Source organism: Petromyzon marinus, chromosome 1 (genome assembly GCF_048934315.1).
Source record: "Petromyzon marinus isolate PM22_M1 ecotype Great Lakes invasive population chromosome 1, UKy_Petmar_22M1.pri1.0, whole genome shotgun sequence".
Lineage (NCBI taxonomy): Eukaryota > Metazoa > Chordata > Hyperoartia > Petromyzontiformes > Petromyzontidae > Petromyzon > Petromyzon marinus.
In genome coordinates, this window is record NC_133667.1 from 529752 (window position 1) to 550573 (window position 20822).

The following is a 20822-nucleotide window of genomic DNA, read 5'->3' on the forward strand; positions in this document are numbered from 1 at the left end:
TTCGATTCCCGTTTTCAGCCAACGTTGACCTAGGGGGGAGGCCCATGACCGGTTCAGAAAATCATCACCGGCGTTGGTCGTGAGCGGGATTCGAACACGGGTCGCCGGGTTCGTATCGCAGCGTGCTAACCGGTGCCACCGCTGCCCAGACGCACCTACACATGCACACCTACACACACAGCTACACACGCACACCTACACACGCACACCTACACACACAGCTACACACGCACACCTACACACGCACACCTACACACACAGCTACACGCGCACACCTACACACGCACACCTATACACACAGCTACACGCGCACACCTACACACGCAGCTACACACGCACACCTACACACGCAGCTACACACGCAGCTACACACGCACACCTACACACACAGCTACACGCGCACACCTACACACACAGCTACACACGCACACCTACACACGCACACCTACACACAGCTACACGCGCACACCTACACACGCACACCTATACACACAGCTACACGCGCACACCTACACACGCAGCTACACACGCACACCTACACACACAGCTACACGCGCACACCTACACACACAGCTACACACGCACACCTACACACACACTCAGCTACACACGCACACCTACACATGCACACCTATACACACAGCTACACGCGCACACCTACACACGCACACCTACACACACAGCTACACGCGCACACCTACACACACAGCTACACACGCACACCTACACACACACTCAGCTACACGCGCACACCTACACACACAGCTACACACGCACACCTACACACGCACACCTTCACACACAGCTACACACGCACACCTACACACGCACACCTACACACAGGTACACGCGCACACCTACACACACAGCTACACGCGCACACCTACACACACAGCTACACGCGCACACCTACACACACAGCTACACGCGCACACCTACACGCGCACACCTACACACACAGCTACACACGCACACCTACACAGGCACACCTTCACACACAGCTACATGCGCACACCTACACACGCACACCTACACACACAGCTACACGCGCACACCTACACACGCACACCTACACACACAGCTAAACGCGCACACCTACACGCACAGCTAAACGCGCACGTGCGGGCCGGATTATGAGATCCACCCCAAGCGTGTGCTAGGGACCGCAGGGAGAGCTCCTTGCCATGTCGACTCTTTCCAGTGTTTTGGCCGGCGATCTTTACGTGTCCATCGACAACCGTTCGTACCATAGGTGCCCTCTGGGAGGTCAATTAATACAATTTTCCTGCGCCAATTAATGTATACACGCATGGTTGGAAGAGTGGAATGGTAATGCCTCGCGTGAAAACATCCCAATGGTTCTGAGCGCAAATGTCGCTTGTTTCACATTTTGTGCATTCCGATGGCTGGCGTGCGTGCGTGCGTGTGTGCGTGCGTGCGTGTGTGCGTGTGTGCGTGCGTGTTGTGAACGACAGACACGTACTTAGGCTCGTGACTCCGCGATCGCAGGGAGTCGAGTAACGTTCGTGACTCCGCGGGGCTTCCCTCCTCGCCCCCTCCCCCCACACAACCCCCCCCCACCTACCCCTTCCGCTGAACGAGGAACTTCTTCTTCGTGCGTGCGAACGTGCGTATGTGTGAGTGAGTGCGTGTTTGCACGTGCGTACGTGTGAGCGCGTGCGTGTGTGCACTTGCGTACGTGTGAGTGTGTGCGTGTGTGCACGTGTGCGCACGCATGTGCGTGCGTGTGTGTTGGGAAAACTCCCTTATGGAATGTGTTAGAACACAGAGGCGTGAAATTGGATTGTGACCGGACTGTGTGGGGAGAAGAGGGATGGTGAGGAGTTTGGAATGGCGTGGGTGCGTGCGTGCGTGCGTCTGTATGACTGGGCAAAGTTCTGTTCACGAGCATGAGGGGTGGTGCTGTGACCAGCAACACCCACAGCCACCTTTGTCTCCCCAATGCTGATTTTTTTTTTCCGCACTGTGCCACGTACTCAGTAACTGTTGAACCGACCTGGAGAAGGCCCCGGACCGGTTGAGATAATCCTCACCGTTGTTGGCTGGTGAACGTGAATTGAACTCGGGTCGCCGGGGTCAAAGCGCAGTGCGCTAACCACCTATCCGCTCTTAGGGCTGATCTCAGTCTTTGTGTATATATATATTTCGTTGTGTGGATGCTGTCTCTTCTGCGCCCACGTTTAACTGTCGCCCTCTCCCAACCAATACCAATACCCGCGCCATTCGCCACTAAGTGACGGTGACGTCACCATGGCGCCTGTGCTAGGCAAGGTGCACGTGAAGTGTCGAAGGCTCGCTGACAGGAGGTGTTTGTTGTTGTTGTTTGTCCTTTCCCAAAACACACCCAACCACACACACGCACCCCCCAACCACACACACCCAACCACACACACCCAACCACACACACCCAACCACACACACCCAACCACACACACCCAACCACACACACCCAACCACACACACCCAACCACACACACCCAACCACACACACCCAACCACACACACACCCAACCACACACACCCAACCACACACACCCAACCACACACACCCAACCACACACACCCAACCACACACACCCAACCACACACACCCAACCACACACACCCAACCAAACACACACCCAACCACACACACACCCAACCACACACACACCCAACCACAAACCTATACACGAACACACACCCACAATGACACGACCACGCACGCACACAGGTGGCGGTGCTGGCGACGATGACGGTGGAGCTCTTCGGGATGATGGGGCTCATGGGCATTCAGCTGAGCGCCGTTCCCGTCATCAACCTCGTCGCCTTCGTCGGCATGGGCGTGGAGTTCACGATGCACGTCACGCTGGTGAGGTGGGAGGGGCGGCGGAGCCTTGTCAGGTGACATGACGAGGCATCGTGCACTTGGATAAACGTCGCGACCGGGCCTCAGATGCGTCGTCGATGATTACAACGATGATGAAGTTGACGGTGACGGTGACGACGACAACATTTGGCGCCGATGGCGACGACGACAACGATGACGACAATGATGACGACGATGTCGACGATGACGGCCGTGATGGCAATGGCGATGGCACTGATGACGACGATGATGACGTCGTGCTGTCGATGGGGAGCCGCCGCCGCTGCCGCCGCTCAACCCGCGCCGTCTCCGTCCCCTCCCCTGTGCCGCCACACCGCCCAGGGCTTCCTGACGGCGACGGGCGACCGCGACAGCCGGGCTGTGCGCTCGCTGCAGCACATGCTGGCGCCCGTGCTGGACGGCGCCGTCTCCACGCTCTTGGGACTCGTCATGCTCGTCGGCTCCGAGTTCGACTTCATCGTCTGGTGAGCGAGCAAGCGAGCGAGCGAGCGGTGGTCAGGGTGACGAGGGCGGTGAGCGATGGATCGCCGGCGGTTGGGTTGGCGCGTCGAGGCGCAAGGCGGTCTTGTTGTGGCCGGGGTGAGAGCGTTAGTGGCCACGGCGAGCCCCGTTTGCGAGCGTTGCCGGGGTTGCCAGGGTGAGCAACTCACTCGCCAGCTCACAACTCCCGCCACAAACTGATGCGACGGACAAGACGATTGTGGTTTTTACGGTTCTGCTGGCAGCTGTGACTGTTGACTGCAGTGACTGTAGTGACTGTGCCGACTGTAGTGACTGTGGCGACTGCAGCGACTGTGCCGACTGCAGTGACTGTAGTGACTGTAGTGACTGTGCCGACTGCAGTGACTGTAGTGACTGTAGTGACTGTGCCGACTGCAGTGACTGTACCGACTGCAGTGACTGCAGTGACTGTGCCGACTGCAGCGACTGTACCGACTGCAGCGACTGTAGTGACTGTGGCGACTGCAGCGACTGTAGTGACTGTGGCGACTGCAGCGACTGTGCCGACTGTAGTGACTGTAGTGACTGTGCCGACTGCAGCGACTGTAGTGACTGTGCCGACTGCAGTGACTGTACCGACTGCAGTGACTGTAGTGACTGTACCGACTGTAGTGACTGTGCCGACTGCAGTGACTGTGCCGACTGCAGTGACTGTAGTGACTGTACCGACTGCAGTGACTGTAGTGACTGTACCGACTGCAGTGACTGTAGTGACTGTGCCGACTGCAGCGACTGTACCGACTGTAGTGACTGTAGTGACTGTACCGACTGCAGTGACTGTAGTGACTGTACCGACTGCAGTGACTGTAGTGACTGTGGCGATTGCAGTGACTGTGCCGACTGTAGTGACTGTAGTGACTGTGCCGACTGCAGTGACTGTACCGACTGCAGTGACTGTAGTGGCTGTGGCGACTGCAGTGACTGTGCCGACTGCAGCGACTGTGCCGACTGCAGCGACTGTACCGACTGTAGTGACTGTAGTGACTGTGCCGACTGCAGTGACTGTAGTGACTGTACCGACTGCAGTGACTGTAGTGACTGTGCCGACTGCAGTGACTGTGCCGACTGCAGCGACTGTACCGACTGTAGTGACTGTAGTGACTGCAGTGACTGTAGTGACTGCAGTGACTGTAGTGACTGTACCGACTGTAGTGACTGTGCCGACTGCAGTGACTGTAGTGACTGTACCGACTGCAGTGACTGTAGTGACTGTGCCGACTGCAGTGACTGTGCCGACTGTAGTGACTGTGCCGACTGTAGTGAGTCGAGTGACTCGCAATCTGAAGTTGGTGAGTTCAGATTCCGGGGAGGGTTGACTCAGCCCATCATCATCCCTCCCTGCGGGGATCGATAAAATAACAACCACTTTGTTGGGACGGTCAGCAGTGGTTTTCCTAGGCATAAACTCGCCCGTCATGGAAATGTGGAATTTCTACCACCGGTTTAGGGCCAGCATTGTCTGTGGTTGGCAGCAAAGGTGGTGGCAGACGCGCCCATGGTAGCGGTGGTGACGGTTGCGGTGATGGTGATTGTAGCGGTGGTGATGGTATTGGTGGCGGTAGTTCTGGCGAGCCGGGGCATGGCTCCCCCTTGGCACCGATGGGAAGGGAGTTTCACAGCGTTGGTGCGAAGATCCAACAACCCTCGCTGCTGCCTCCTCAGCGCTGGGTTACAGCTGCCACGTGCGTATCCACCACTACCTGAAGCGGCGGTGGTGATGCCGGTGGTGTTAATATTGAGCTGTGGTGGTGGTGATGATGGCCGCTGGTTGTTTGGCTTGACCCTGAGACTGGGGGGGGGTGGGAGACTGAGCAGAGGATCGCCATAAACAGTGAGGCTGTGTAAACACTGCCCCAGCGTGTTTATAGACACGTGCACGTGCACATACACACACGCGAGTGTAATATATACACACACGCACGTGCGTCGTACGCGTGTATGTGTGTGCGGCTGCGCCGTGTGCTGCGCCTGCGTATTTTTTTCCAAAAAGTAGTTGCCGAGCAAAGGCTCTAAACGTCAAGCAGCCGGCAACAAACAGCACTCTCAAGAGTTCTAATAGCGAACAGTGGAACACGTCTGTTGAATTGAGCAAGGTGATTATTGGTCTAAGAGCCTGGGGGGGGGGGGGGGGGCGGGAAGAGACGATGATGACGACGATGCCGACGATGACAACAATGGGAGGAGGGAATTCCAGAGCGGAGCCGTGCGAGGGAAGAAGCCGAGAGAGAAGGGAGTGTAGGGGGAGCGGTGGCGCAGCTGTTAGGGCGCTACACTCCAAACCCAGTGAGCAGAGTTCAATTCCCGCTCACAGCCAACATCGCTGGCGATTATCTGAACCGGTCCTGGGCCCTACCCCGAGTCGACACGGCCTCAAACGAGTACCCGGCGCGATGCGGAGACAAAGGCGTGTATTGCTGGCCACCCGTCCCCCTCGTGCGCCCGTGAAGTCCTGCGTCGGTGGCTGCTACTCGCTGACGGCGGCACTTGTCCCGACAGCCTGCCGAGGCTACCGGGGGGGATCTTTGTCTGTTTGCGTGCGACCGCACGCACACGAGGGGACGCGTCTCCCCCCACGGTGTTTGTGTAAATTCAACGAAAATAAACACGGGGCCTCGGCGGCGCTCGCAACGAGCAAAATAAATTACGGCACCGGCCGCCCCGGCGCGGCCCTGCCGGGAGGCCCCGCCAGGCCCCCCTCTCTCGCCCGAGCGCAGACTCCCTGGGATAATAAACAACGCGGCCTGCGCGGCCCCCACAGACAAATAAACACGCAGCGGCTCTGCGCCGGAGGAGGAGGAGGAGGACGGCGCGGCCGCCACGGCTGCCACGGCTGCGATGGTGGTGGAGGCGGTGGAGGCGGTGGAGGCGGCCGTAACGGTGCAGCTGCACGTTGCACCGGCAACCCGGAGTTCTCCCGCTCTCTTTGTGCGCCGGCAGTAGGCACGAGCGAGCAGTTGCGGGGCTGCGCCTTTGCCCCGCGAGAGCGGGGCTGCCGGTGAGAGAGGGGCCCTAATAGTGCGGTGAAACTTGGCCTTTGTTGGGTAGGAGAGACGGGAGGGGAGGGGTGGGGGTGGGAGAGACCCCCTCCTCACCCCCTCCCTCCATTGGATGTTTATGTGACCCCCCGGGGCAGCCTGCATTGGGCAGGTCAAAGGGCAGAGGGCGCATTTGGGTGGTGGGAAGAGAGAGAGAGAGGGCGGGGGTGGAGAGAAGGAGGTGGGGGAAGGGGAGTGATTGAGAGAGGGGGGGGGAGCAGGGGGAGGGGAAAGAGGAGGGGGTGGAAGAGGAGTGATTGAGAGAGAAGAGAGAGTTTAATAATTCACTTATTTATCCAGAGAGAGGAAGAGGCAGGAGTGATGAGGGATGAGAGGGTGAGAGAGAGAGAGAGAGAAATAGTGAGGAGTGGGGAGGCAGAAAAGAGGAGAAAGAGGAGGGATGGAAGGGGGTGGTCGTGGCAGTGTTGGGGAGAGGAAGAGAGAGCGAGGGAGTGAGGAGGCCGGATCGCGTTACTCTGCACACAAACATCCCAGTGGTGCTGGAGAGAAGGCCGTGCTGCCAGGCCGTGCCACCAGGCCGTGCCACAAGGCCGTGCCACCAGGCCGTGCCACAAGGCCGTGCCACCATGCCGTGCCACAAGGCCGTGCCGCCAGGCTGGGCCGCCAGGCCGTGCCGCCAGGCCCGGCCCCCTTGCGTCAGCTCCCCGAGAGGAGGGGAGACGCTGCGAAGCGCGGGCCGAGCGCGACCACGTTTCGCGAGACCTTGTCCTCTCGTGAGCCCAGGGGCCCGGTGGTTCACGACGACGACGACGACGAATTCGCATGTCGCGGCGTCCGTGCGAAGCGTCGCGCATGGGGACGCGGGTGGAGGCCACAGACGAGGGAAGGCAGCCAGAACCGATTGCCCAAGCTCTGTGGTCCTCTTATTGGGTTACGGTCGCAAAAAAAAAATTCCCGCTGGCCGGCGACAAGCAGCACGATTGAGAGCATGACAGAGAAGAGTTTCTCGCACGACGGTTGAATCGAGCCAAGGTGATAGCGGCCAAGCGGGTCCAGTGGCCGTGCGTCCGATCTCCCGCAGCAATAGAGTGAACGCGTTCACCACGGCCAAGTCGATGGGTAGGTCGCGTGCGTCGGGGTAAAGTGTGGGTACTCGCAGCTCTTTCAGGAGGACTGGCCAACGTGGGAAGAGTCGGCCAGAAATCCTCTAATCCTACCCCTACCACTGACTCAAAACCTAACTCTCTTCACTGCTATCCCGTCACCCTACTCCTGACCCCTGACCCTTACCTCTAACCCTAAACAAAAGCACTTGCGCGGAGCCACTCCGTCAGTAACCCTCCTCCTCTCCATGTGTCTCCATCTCCCCCTTGTGTCTCTCTCTCTGTCTCTCTGTCTCTCTCTTTGTCTCCGTCGCGCTCGTCTCCGGACAGACGGCCTGCAAGGACAGGTAATTGGCACTCGCCGTGGGTTTGTGTCAGCAAATGTGCTCGCATCTGTGGCTCTCGGGTCCCTGGCTGTCGTGTCCCTATCTCTCGTGTCCGTGTCTCTTGTCCCTGGGTCTCTCGTGTCCCTGTCTCTCGTGTCCCTGGGTCTCGTGTCCGTGTGTCTCGTGTCCCTGGCTCTCGTGTCCGTGTCTCGTGTCCCTGGGTCTCTCGTGTCCCTGTCTCTCGTGTCCGTGTCTCGTGTCCGTGTGTCTCGTGTCCGTGTGTCTCGTGTCCGTGTCTCGTGTCCGTGTGTCTCGTGTCCGTGTGTCTCGTGTCCGTGTGTCTCGTGTCCGTGGGTCTCGTGTCCCTGGGTCTCGTGTCCGTGTGTCTCGTGTCCGTGTGTCTCGTGTCCCTGGCTCTCGTGTCCCTGGCTCTCGTGTCCGTGTGTCTCGTGTCCCTGGCTCTCGTGTCCGTGTGTCTCGTGTCCGTGTGTCTCGTGTCCGTGTGTCTCGTGTCCCTGGGTCTCGTGTCCCTGGGTCTCGTGTCCGTGTCTCGTGTCCGTGTCTCGTGTCCGTGTGTCTCGTGTCCGTGTCTCTCGTGTCCCTGGGTCTCGTGTCCCTGGGTCTCTCGTGTCCCTGGCTCTCGTGTCCGTGTCTCGTGTCCCTGGCTCTCGTGTCCCTGGGTCTCGTGTCCGTGTGTCTCGTGTCCCTGGGTCTCGTGTCCGTGTGTCTCGTGTCCCTGGGTCTCGTGTCCGTGTCTCGTGTCCATGTGTCTCGTGTCCCTGGGTCTCGTGTCCGTGTGTCTCGTGTCCCTGGGTCTCGTGTCCGTGTCTCGTGTCCCTGGGTCTCGTGTCCGTGTGTCTCGTGTCCGTGTGTCTCGTGTCCCTGGGTCTCGTGTCCCTGTCTCTCGTGTCCGTGTCTCGTGTCCCTGGGTCTCGTGTCCGTGTGTCTCGTGTCCCTGTCTCTCGTGTCCATAGCTCTTTCTCCTCGCTGCTCCATTTTTTGTTTTTATTTTCCCCTGCAGCTTCCATAAAACACGGAACCTGCTTGGTTGCTGTGTGGTACCCGTTTGCTACCTTCCTATGTGCAGTGTGAGCGCACGTGCAAATGTGCCAGCCGCTTGGCAAGGTGGGCACAATCCTGCCCTCACAGCAACAAGGCCTGGGTTCGATTCCCAACTTGGGTGCCTTTCCGTCTGTAGTTCGTATTCTCTCCCCCCGTTCCACGTGGGTTCCCTCCGGGTTCTCCGGTTTCCTCCCATATCTAAAAAAAAAACACACACACGCACAGTGGCATTGGCGTGGGCCAACGCATCGAGCCAATGCTGATAAATAACCTGCAAATTCCTGAGTTGGTATCATACATTGCAATATCACTCCCTACTGTGAATATCTGTCAGAAGCCTCCTGAAATGAGCCTTGAGACTCTGTGAGGCCTTCCCGGATGAAGAGGCATGATCGTCATCATAATGACTCCGTGTGTGTGCCTGGGAGCGGTAATGTTTTGGGGAGCGGTGGCGCGGAGGTTAGCACACCGCGCCACGAACCCGGCGATCTGAGTCCGGTTCTGCACGCTGCCAACATCGGTGACGATTTCATATGCCGCTTCTGGGCCTCGCCTAGGTCGACTCAGCCGTAAATGAGTGAGATTACGCCGTATGCAAAAAAAAACTTCCACACCGGGGAGACAAAGACAGCCGGGCGTGGTGCTGGCCACACGCCTACCCATAGGCCTTAATAGGTGCTCGCCAACAAGACTTGCCCCCAGAGCCCGCGTGGGCCGCACGGGGGACCTCCGTCTCACGGAGGCTCTCTGCTGCAGGTACTTCTTCGCGGTGCTCACCATCATGACGGTGCTCGGTCTGCTCAACGGCATCGTGCTGCTCCCCGTGCTCCTCTCCATCGTGGGGCCTCCGCCGGAGGTGAGGCCACGCACGCCGGCTTGGGACGCACTGAGGGCCCGGCCTGCTCGGGGAGACTCACACAGAGTCCACCAGTCACCCGTTCTCACACAGAGTCCACCAGTCACCCGTCCTCACACAGAGTCCACCAGTCACCCGTCCTCACACAGAGTCCACCAATCACCCGTTCTCACACAGAGTCCACCAATCACCCGTTCTCACACAGAGTCCACCAGTCACCCATTCTCACACAGAGTCCACCAATCACCCGTTCTCACACAGAGTCCACCAATCACCCGTTCTCACACAGAGTCCACCAGTCACCCGTTCTCACACAGAGTCCACCAGTCACCCGTTCTCACACAGAGTCCACCAATCACCCGTTCTCACACAGAGTCCACCAGTCACCCGTTCTCACACAGAGTCCACCAGTCACCCGTTCTCACACAGAGTCCACCAATCACCCGTTCTCACACAGAGTCCACCAGTCACCCGTTCTCACACAGAGTCCACCAATCACCCGTTCTCACACAGAGTCCACCAATCACCCGTTCTCACACAGAGTCCACCAGTCACCCATTCTCACACAGTCTACCAATCACCCGTTCTCACACAGAGTCCACCAATCACCCGTTCTCACACAGAGTCCACCAATCACCCGTTCTCACACAGAGTCCACCAATCACCCGTTCTCACACAGAGTCCACCAATCACCCGTTCTCACACAGTCTACCAGTCACCCGTTCTCACACAGAGTCTACCAATCACCCGTTCACACACAGAGTCCACCAATCACCCGTTCTCACACAGAGTCCACCAGTCACCCGTTCTCACACAGAGTCCACCAATCACCCGTTCTCACACAGAGTCTACCAATCACCCGTTCACACACAGAGTCCACCAATCACCCGTTCTCACACAGAGTCCACCAATCACCCGTTCTCACACAGAGTCCACCAATCACCCGTTCTCACACAGTCCACCAATCACCCGTTCTCACACAGAGTCCACCAATCACCCGTTCTCACACAGAGTCTACCAGTCACCCGTTCTCACACAGAGTCCACCAATCACCCGTTCTCACACAGAGTCCACCAATCACCCGTTCTCACCCAGAGTCTACCAATCACCCGTTCACACACAGAGTCCACCAATCACCCGTTCTCACACAGAGTCCACCAGTCACCCGTTCTCACCCAGAGTCCACCAATCACCCGTTCTCACACAGAGTCCACCAGTCACCCGTTCTCACACAGAGTCCACCAATCACTCGTTCTCACAGAGTCCACCAGTCACCCGTTCTCACACAGAGTCCACCAATCACCCATCCTCACACAGAGTCCACCAATCACCCGTTCTCACAGAGAGTCCACCAGTCACCCGTTCTCACACAGAGTCCACCAATCACCCGTTCTCACACAGAGTCCACCAGTCACCCGTTCTCACACAGAGTCCACCAGTCACCCGTTCTCACACAGAGTCCACCAATGACCCGTTCTCACACAGAGTCCACCAGTCACCCGTTCTCACACAGAGTCCACCAATCACCCGTTCTCACCCAGAGTCCACCAGTCACCCGTTCTCACACAGAGTCCACCAATCACCCGTTCTCACCCAGAGTCCACCAGTCACCCGTTCTCACAACGGCTAATTCACTCAGAAATGAATCTCCTATCGTTGGCTCTTCATCGGCCATTTAAATTATCATCGCGATGAATAACCATTTGCGTTGTTCCGCCTGTGTTTGCGCGTGTGTGTGCTTGTGGCAAGTGGTAGTGTAGTGGTTGGAGTGGTGCGCTACGAACCAACAGCCTGTTGAGGCTACTGGGGAGGGTCTTTGTCTTTGTACGTGCGTGCACACGTGCGTGTACACGTGTGTACACACATGAACACGCGCGTGTACACGTGTGTACACACATGAACACGCACGTGTACACGTGTGTACACACGTGTACACGCACGTGTACACGTGTGTACACACATGAACACGTGCGTGTACACGTGTGTACACACATGAACACGCGCGTGTACGTGTGCGCACGCGATCGCGTCCCCAGGTGACCCCTGCCGGCGGCGGCAGCCGTCTCCCGACGCCATCGCCGCAGCCGCCCCCCTACCCAGCGAGACGCGGGCGCGGCGGCGACGCCGGCGGGGGCAACTCCGGGCGGCGCCCGCCGTTCCCTCCGCCGTACCCGGGGCTCGGCGCGCGGCACGCCCGCCCCGGCGAGTCGTCCGCCGCCACCACCACCGGCACCACCCCCTCCTCCTCCTCCATTACCGAGTCCTCCGACTCGGAGTGCTGCTCCGAGAGCGCCGCGTCGCTATCGACGTCGCCCGGCGAAAACGCCGCCGCCGGCGCCTCCTGCGCCGCGGGCAACGCTTGCCGGCACGGACACCACGACCACAATCACCACCACCACCGCCGCCACCACCAGCAGCAGCAGCAGCAGCAACAACAGCAGCAGCAGCAGCAACATCGGTTGCATCAAGTGCGAGAGCACGATTATCACCATCAGCAGCAGCAGCATCAGCAGCAGCATCAGCAGAGGCCGCATGCGGGGAGCGGTGGTGGACGCCGGGCGGGACACCCGCGCGTCACGGTGAGCCGCCCCGGGGCACGCGCCGCGCCTTACCGCGTTCCACTGCTTCGGTGTTGCCGTTTCCGTTTCGTGCGCGTTGGGTTCCGCTCGAGAGCTCCAGAGGGCGGGATGGGGTGGCACCGATCCAGGGTGCCGCAAATAGAGATCACGGCACAAACAACCGAATAAAAATCACAGCTCTGAGCACCAATTCCACATTCCTATGACAGCGGCTAACCTCACCTCTCCAACCCCATGCACGTTCCACATGTGCGCGTGCGTATTTCTGTGCGTGCGTGTGTGTACGTATTTATGTATGTACGTACTTGTGCGTGTGAGGTAGTGTGTGCGCTACTAACCTGGCGACCTGGGTTCGATTCCCGCTCACGGCCAACACCGATGACGATTTTCTGAACCGGTTCTGGGCCTTCCCTAGGTCGACTCAGCCTCAAATGAGTACCTGGTGCGATGCGTAAACATCGCCACTGGGGAGACAAAGGCGGCCGGGCGTGGTGTTGGCCACCCACCCCCTCGTGTGCCGTGCCGGCCTTTATAGGTGCTCGTAAACAGCACTTGCCCCTACAGTCTGTTAAGGCTATACGGGGAATCTTTGTCTTTTGAGGTAGTGTGCACCTAGCATGGTACAAGTGCCGTGGTGACGTCACTAGCACTTAGTGGTGAACGGCGGTTATTGTTGTGAGGTAGTGTAGCAATCAGCGTGCTGTAGCAACTAACGAATTCGATTCCCCCCCCCTTATTATCTGAACCAGTCCTCGGGCCTACACTGTGTATGTATGAATCTTTGTCTTTTCTTTGTAGTTCGTGCAGCCTGCGGGACAGTGCCTGGAGATGGGCGCCATGCAGTACAGGGCCCGGCCTAGGCCAAGGCCTCAGCAGGAGCAGCAGCAGCAGCACGGCGGAGTGGCATCGGCGGACTGCACAGCACCACTGCAGCAGCAGCAGTGGGCGTCACGGCCGGCGCGCTTCCACGGCCGCTCGGGCGCGGACAGCACCGATTCGCCGCACGCCGGGCCCGGCCGCGGCAGGACTAGCGGCCAACAAGCCTGGGGCGAAGGCCGCGGCCACCGGGCCGGGGCGACGGCGCCGGCCGGGCCGTTTGCCACCGTGACGGCCACCACGTCGGTGACGGTGGCGCTCTTGAGGCCGGGCGCGGGGTCGGCGGCGCCGGCCGCGCCGGCGGCGTCGGCGGCGCCTTTCGCGGGAGACCCCCACGTGCCCGCGTACGACGCCGGCGAGTGCGACTCGGACTGCGGGCGCCGCTGCCGCCGCCACAACCGCCACAAGTAGCGGCGAGGAGGAGGGGGGGCCCCGTGCTCAAATGACGCCGACCGTAGCAATAATTGTAACGTGAGAGTAAATATTATATCGGGGTGCGGTGGGTGGGGGTGGGGGGGGGGGGTGGGGGTGTTTGTACATATTTTTACTTCACGCGAAATGTACAAACGTTGAAGCGGAGGGTTGGAGACGGGAGAGAGGGAGCCTCCGAGTAAATCACTGCCACTGAAGCCGACCGCCGCCGTGCCCGCAGCGCGTTGGAGCGGTCGCTCGCTGAGCGACGCGTCGCCGGGTTAGCGCCCGGTCACGAGAAATGTCGCTCGCTCGCCACGTGACGTCCGACGGATTATTCGCGACCGGTGGACACGTTGGCGCGACGAATATTAAGTCTACAACTGCGTTTAAATGTATTTGCGTGTTTTGTTGTTAATGTTTCACTGGCATGCTGCTACACAATATCAGCGCTGTATTAAAAAAAAACAGAAACTTATTTTTTAGGTAAAAAAAAAGGAAAAAAACTTTTTGAAGAAAAAAACAGACGTGAACGATTCGATGCGACCGCGTGTCGCAGTGGAAATGAAGGAATGTAAGCGGTGGTGGCGGCAGGGCGGTACAGACGTCGTACAGACGTCGTGTTCGGTCTCTGGCAGCTTGTTCAGTGTCGCGCGGTTCGGAGCCACGCGACGTTTATTTATCATTTTATAACTTTACAAAAACAGAATGTCGGCTTATTCCCGCGATGGTGATGATGATGATGATTATTACAAACGCTCCACGGAGCGACGGCGAGACCTCCGCTCGCGTCCGACGCTCGCCTAGCGTGGAGCGTTTTTATTTTACATTTTTAACCCAGTGGATACGTCTCTTGTCGTAAATACGTGCCTATTTATACGCGATCTCGTTATACGAAGGCAAAGATGCAGTATTGTGTTGGCATTTTCCGTTGCGCGCTCCCCTTCGTTGGCCATTATTTTGTATTCCCGTCTCTGTCTGCGTCTCTCGCCGTGGTGCTGCGTCCATCCGGCCACCGTACGCAGCCTCCCCTGCGGTCCGGTTCCCCTCTCGGCGCTATTTCCTGTTTACAGTTCCTCGCCCCGCGGGGACCAGCGCCAGGTGGCGGGCACCATTCGCAACTCCTCGGCCGGAATTGCATTTTGACCGAAAATCAAGCGGCGGCGGCGAATCGTTAATCCCGTTCACGAGCATCCGGGCCCCCCCCCCCCCTAAAAGACTGACCTGGGGGTTGTCACGAAAGCCCCCCCACCCGCCCACCCCTCCCGCCCCCGGCACTTGCGTCCCGACCTCGCACACTCCAGTTTTGCGAGGTTTCCGGGAAATCATTAATTTTGACGAGGGACCAGCGCTGGTTACAAGTTACAACAAAACGAGTCACCTGCACACGCCACCACTGTATTTTGGAAACCCCACGGTGAATTCTTCATAGAAATTCCTTGAATTATGAACCGCAAGCGGCGACCGAGTCCGTCGGTAACTCGTGCCTCTTTTCCACTGCGCGACCGAGGCGTGCCAGGGCTGTGCCAAACCGGCGCAGCTCACTAGAGGCGCCAGCGTGCCCTCGCCTGACGCGACACCCCACTGGAAATTATTAGCGCTGCTCCCGGCCCTGCTTGGCTCCGAGCAGTTTTCAAAGACATCTGGTAAAGCCAGCGTCTTGGGGTCTGGATCCCTGATCGGCTTGGCAGATCTGCTCCCGGGAATTCCTCCCGTGCCGTGAGGGCCCCAACGCTGGCTCGGCTCGGATTTAGCAGTGGAAAAATCAGTAGGTAAAAGTTTGGCCTCGCTTTTCCTTAATGTTTGTGTTTCCACACCCCCCCCCACCACCCGGGTATCCGTCTCTCAGATTGGAAGTTTTAAAAAACTGTTATGTGTTTGTAATGACGGGCATCGAGAAACGAACCGCAGCTCGCTGCCTTGCCCCACTTCACGCGGCAGCTTCGTTAGCGCACGGCGCGCCGCTACCAGGAGCGAGAGCTCCGTCGAAGCGCTTCCGTTCGGTGTCGTAACGATTCGCCGGGGGGGGGCCGGCCGACCGCTCGCTCGCTCGCGGTCTCCTCGCGGAGTTGCCGCCGTCCGCGGCCGGCGCGGAGCTCTCAGGGCCCCTCGGCCACCGTTCCCCCTCGCCGAGATCGCCTCTCCAGAGCCGCTGCTCGCGATGTCGCGATCATCGACGCGCGCATCGGGAAATCCCCGCGTGCCGTGCGTGTCAAGATTGCCGTGCCGTGCGTGTCAAGATTGCCGCGCGCCGTCCAAATTGGGCAACGCCACGATCGCAGCTCGCCACCGCCGCCCGAGGAGGAGGTGGCGGCCGCTTGCGAGGCCGCTTGCGAGGCCGCTTGCGGAACGCGTAGCGTTGGCGATGATGTCATCCCGACACGCCAAGCATTCTGGAAATTCCTGATGCGTGTTCGCCGTTGCAGCAAAATTAAATGTGCGTACGGTCAGCGCACACCCATCGAGACCCCAGCGGCGACCATAACTGGCACGAGAGTTGTGGTCACTTTAAGAGATGGCGGTGGGAGCGGCCCATCTTCTAACGAGAGAGCGAACCGCTAACCCATCATAAAGCTATTGGGCCACGTCCGTCTGCCTTGGCTGCACTGCGCTGGTGGCAGAAATTCCACATTCCTATGACGGGGGCGGGGGGTGGGACAGACTTGAAAGTAAACGGGGGTGGGTTTGGTGAATTGGTGAAACCAAACGGAACTGTTTGGCGGCATCTTCCTCCGTTGTCGCGGTGTGAATTCTGTCACGGAGTGGGGGATAGTGGGGGGGGGTAGCGTGCGGGTCAGGGGTCATACTCCCCCCTCCCCCCCACCACTGCATCAGAGGTCATGAACCTTCCGGACTTGACACTAACCGAGATGCTACGGTAACATTATATATAATATAAATTATTTATAACGGAAGTCTTTATTTTTGTAGTGTACAGAGTAGGTTTTTTTGTGACAGAAGTATATTTAAAAAAAGATGTCTTATATAAACAATAGTCGACTTTTATTCCTATTGTTATTGATTTGGTTGATCGTAATTGTTCATTTCTGTAACGACTAAACGCCTTTGCTACGATAGCTACTGTCTGTACGCAGGCACGCGCACTGCTGCGTCATCACATCGCTGCATCGTCACACTCCTGCATCACACCGATGCATCGTCACTCTTGCATCGTCACACTGCTGCGACGTCACACCGCTGCATCATCACACCGCTGCATCACCACACTCTTGCATCATCATACTGCTGCGTCACACCACTGCGTCACACTCCTGCATCACAGCGCTGCGTCGTCACACTCCTGCATCATACCACTGCTTCGTCACACCATTGTGTCATTGTGTCATCGAACCGCCGTGCAGCTTGATACTCCGCGTGGCGCAGCGACGCAGACGCCCCGCGTCAATTCCCAGTCCACCGCCCCTGCAAGCGGGGTCACTGTGCAAACAGAGGAGAGGTGTGGCCCGGCTGCCTCGTGCCACGTGATCGGTCTAAGCGTGCTGACGTCTTCTGATGAACCTCGAGAGCTCATCAGCAGTCCGTGGTGACCACTCGGGTCGACGATCTCCTGCCTCCTAGTTAGTCCGTGGGACTAGATCACGTGTGTTTCCCTTGTCAGTACCACGTGATAATAATAACAACAACCACAATATTGCCGTCTATCCCTCCACGTTTAACTGGGGAGAGTCTCAAGACTGCAGGAGGTGTCCTGCCACATTGGGATGTCGGGCCAAATCCACGAATGGCATCGTGTGTGCCCAGTGAGAACGATCGCCGAGTCTCGAGACTCTCGCTAGGGTGTTCAAAGATGTGTCTGGGAGCGGCATCGTCGTCGACAACAAACGAAATAAATTCCCAATTTTTTGCCCCCCAAAAAAAACCCCTGGCGGTGTGTGCCCGGTGCCCTTTCGCGCGGGCACAGCCGAAGCCGCCACCACCTCCTTCCCGCAGCGCGCAATCTCTTAAACTGTTAGGATTGCTCGAGAGTGCGGGCTCCTGCTGCTCGGACGAGCGCCGAGGCCTTGGTGCTCATCTCCTGTTTACAGCCCTTGCAGAGCCAGCGGTGGAAATTCCACATTCCTATGGTGGGAGATGGGGCGTGGGGCGAGTCCGTTGTTGACTTTTTTTTGGTCTACGAGGTGGTGCTTATTTTATCAACCCCAGAGTGTGGGATGGGTCGAGTCGGCCCTCTCACGACCAGGATGCGAACTCGCGTCGTTCCGCTCGCTCCGCCACCACCGCTGGGGCCCCCAGGCCGGACGGTGCCGCTGTGCGACGGGGGCAGTGTGCGACGAGCGGCGCCCCGGTGCTACAGGCGGTTGGGTTCGACTCCCGACTCGGGCGCCTTTGTGGAGTCGTCTGTGTGGAGTCTTTATGGAGTCTGTGTGTGGAGTCTGTGTGTGGAGTCTTTATGGAGTCTGTGTGTGGAGTCTGTGTGTGGAGTCTTTATGGAGTCTGTGTGTTCTCTCTTCCCCTGCTCTACATCGGTCTCCTCCGGTTTCTTCCTCCCGAAGCTAAAATAAAACCGTACAATGTCACCGGCATTGGTCAGACATCATCTCAGTGCTGGAAAACCACCTGCAAAATTTACTCAATTGGGATAAGTTTGTCAGGACCCTCCTGAAAACGAGTCTTAGAGGCTCGGTGAGGCTCTCCTGGCTGGGAAAAAAACGTAAATAAGTAAATGGATCTAACCTCCCGAGCAGAGTTTCCATCTGCAGCTCGGTTGATGCCTCTGTCCATACACGGCTCATGGAGCGACTACATTACCCCACCCTGCCCCCCCCCCCCCCAAGTGTATTGAATGCGGCGTCTCACGCCCCGATAGTTGTGTGCGATGCTCGTGGGACGTCACGTCAGGAGGTCGCGTCTTCATTTTAGGCGAGCGGCCGTGAGCTCGGCCATCCCATCGCTCGAATAGCCCGGCACCCACCCACGAGCGCGCGTCATCCCCGTCCTCACGATCCCCACGGTCGCCCCGCCTGGCGGCTCGGTGAGCGACAATTGCGGCCACGCTTATTCGGCTCTCTCTTGAGTTTGGTGGTCTGGGCAAGGCTGTGGGCATGAAAGCCGTGTGGATGGCGGGGGTGGGGGGGGGGGTGTTCGTGTGTCGACTCGCCGTTGATCTTGGCGTTCGGCCACCCCGTAACGATCTGACCCGAATGTGTGTCGTTAAAAGCCCTCCGCCACCCGACGCAGCCAAACATTTAAAATTGTCACGTGGCGGACAAGCAACGCTGCGGTTGCTGCTCTCGGCTCGCTCGCCGGTGACCCGGAGAAGAATCCTCGCAGAGTCGAGCGGCGATCGGACGCGACCGCCGAGCCCTGTGGCTTGCACAAAACGTGACCCGTGACGATTCGCCCCGTGGCTTTTCCTTCACGCCGGTGGCGAGCCGAGACGATCGCGCCCACGTGACGAGTCGTGCTGTGGCCGCGTCGGGTGGCGGAGGGGGGGGCGGGGTTTCTCGACGACACAAATGCGTTGCCGCGCATCGTTGCGCGGTGGTGGCCTCCGGCCTCGGAACTCAATGACAGCATCGTAGGTAACAGCGGCTACGATGGCCGACTCACTCTGCGGAAGGGGGGGGGGGATCACCATTTAACGCGTCCTTACCGGGGAGGAACGAGATGGCCGCGGGGTGGGAGAGGTGGAGCGGGTTCCCCCTCTCTCTCTCTCGGAGACCTCGCCCCCACGGCCGCGCTCCCAACCTGAATGCAATTCTCTCTCGTCCGTACTTGAAGGTCTGGAAAATGAAATAGATGAAAGGGCAGATAATGGGTGTTGTGTTTTGTTTATAGAGTGGTGGCACTTTGTGCTGCTCTGCCATGGCGCTACTGAAAGAATACGAGTGGCCTCCTGTGAAAGTGTATTATTATTATTGTTAATGATAATATTCAAAAAAGTCGATGTTTTAACTAATAAATGTTTATTATTCTCACTGCGTTGAGTGGGATGTTCGGCGCCGCGCCCGTGCTGTGTGTGTGGTTGCGTGCGAGTTGGCACAGTGGGGGCACGGGTGGTGCATCCCCCAGTCATCTTAGTCAGTCAACCCATAGCACTTGGGTCTGTCCCGTGGGCCTTCTAAACCTAGCCTGGCACAGTACTTCACCCGCACCACCTGAGTCAGTCCAGTCAGCAGCGATAACCTTCTACACTTCACGTGGCCTCAAAGTGCACCAAGCCTGGCACAGGCACCGTGGTGACGTCGAGCGGCGGTTCGTGTGAGTGTTGCTTCTGTCTGATGGTGGTGGTGGTGGTAGTTGATGGGGGTGGTGGTTGTTGGTGGTGGTGGTTGATGGTAGTGGATGCCCCGATTGATGCTGTGATTTCACGATGTAACACGAATTTTGTTCCTGGGTAGTACGTGTTATTTTCTAATTGCTTATGCCTCAAAATTATAGAAAATGTCTATTATTCCCCACAAACTTTGCTTTTGTGACCAGGACTTTATGTGAAAGAATTACACAAATGCACACCACGTTTTCTCATTGAAAATAATAACATTTCAAAATATCACTGCCTTGGCCTCAAAAGCCAAGTTTGTGGGGAATAATAGCCATTTTCTGTACTATTGAGGCATAAGCAATTAGGAAATAACACTTACTACCCAGGAACAACAAAAAAGAAAAAAATGTGTTACACTGTTTTCAATGGAACTTGAGGTCATGACGATGGTACCGGCAACGCTTGATTGTGGTTGACTGCACTGCGCTAACAAGCCGAGCGAGCCGAATTCAATTCCAACTCACGGCAAACAGCGGTGACGAACGTCTCACCCGGTCCTGCACTGGGCCTCCCCTAGGTCGACTCGGTATAAACTGAATGGCTGGTGCAGTGTGCACTGCGGTGGTGTTGGCAGCACCACCACCGGCACCTCCACGCACTCTCCACCCTCCACCAGAATCCCGCAGCTGCTGCAGAGGAGACCCTGGCTCATAACAGCGGTCACACAGGTTCAATTCCGGGACATGTTGACCATTATGTTTCAGGAATGCTGCTGGGATATTTGGGACATTTGAATGTTTGAAATCAAAATTAAATATCTGAACCTGGCCTGGGCCACCCCAAGGTAGACTCTTAAAATGAAATCACTCTCGCTGGTGCGCAGGTGCAGTCGTGAACATCAGCCAATAGACACTTTGCGGACAGGCGTTTGCGTCGTTTGGGCCTCACCATCCCCTTGCAAACTGCGACGGCCTCAACAGCGAACTGCAGCAGCGC

The 20822-nt window shown here is 58.0% G+C and overlaps 1 protein-coding gene across 2 annotated transcripts in view; it reads left to right on the forward strand.

Annotated features, from left to right (window-relative positions):
* LOC116950944 (protein patched homolog 1) overlaps positions 1–19539 on the forward strand; it is a 69336-nt gene extending 49797 nt beyond the window's left edge. The window contains exons 20-24 of one of the 2 annotated variants that reach the window (XM_032969579.2): positions 2735–2872; positions 3212–3354; positions 9635–9734; positions 11771–12313; positions 13112–19539. In XM_032969579.2, the coding sequence (XP_032825470.1) occupies positions 2735–2872; positions 3212–3354; positions 9635–9734; positions 11771–12313; positions 13112–13600 (1413 nt within the window). In that variant the 3' untranslated portion in view covers positions 13601–19539. Of the gene's footprint in view, positions 1–2734; positions 2873–3211; positions 3355–7820; positions 7838–9634; positions 9735–11770; positions 12314–13111 lie in introns of those variants that run through there. The other variant, XM_032970371.2, reaches the window with a different exon arrangement.
* The last annotated feature ends 1283 nt before the right edge of the window (positions 19540–20822 follow it).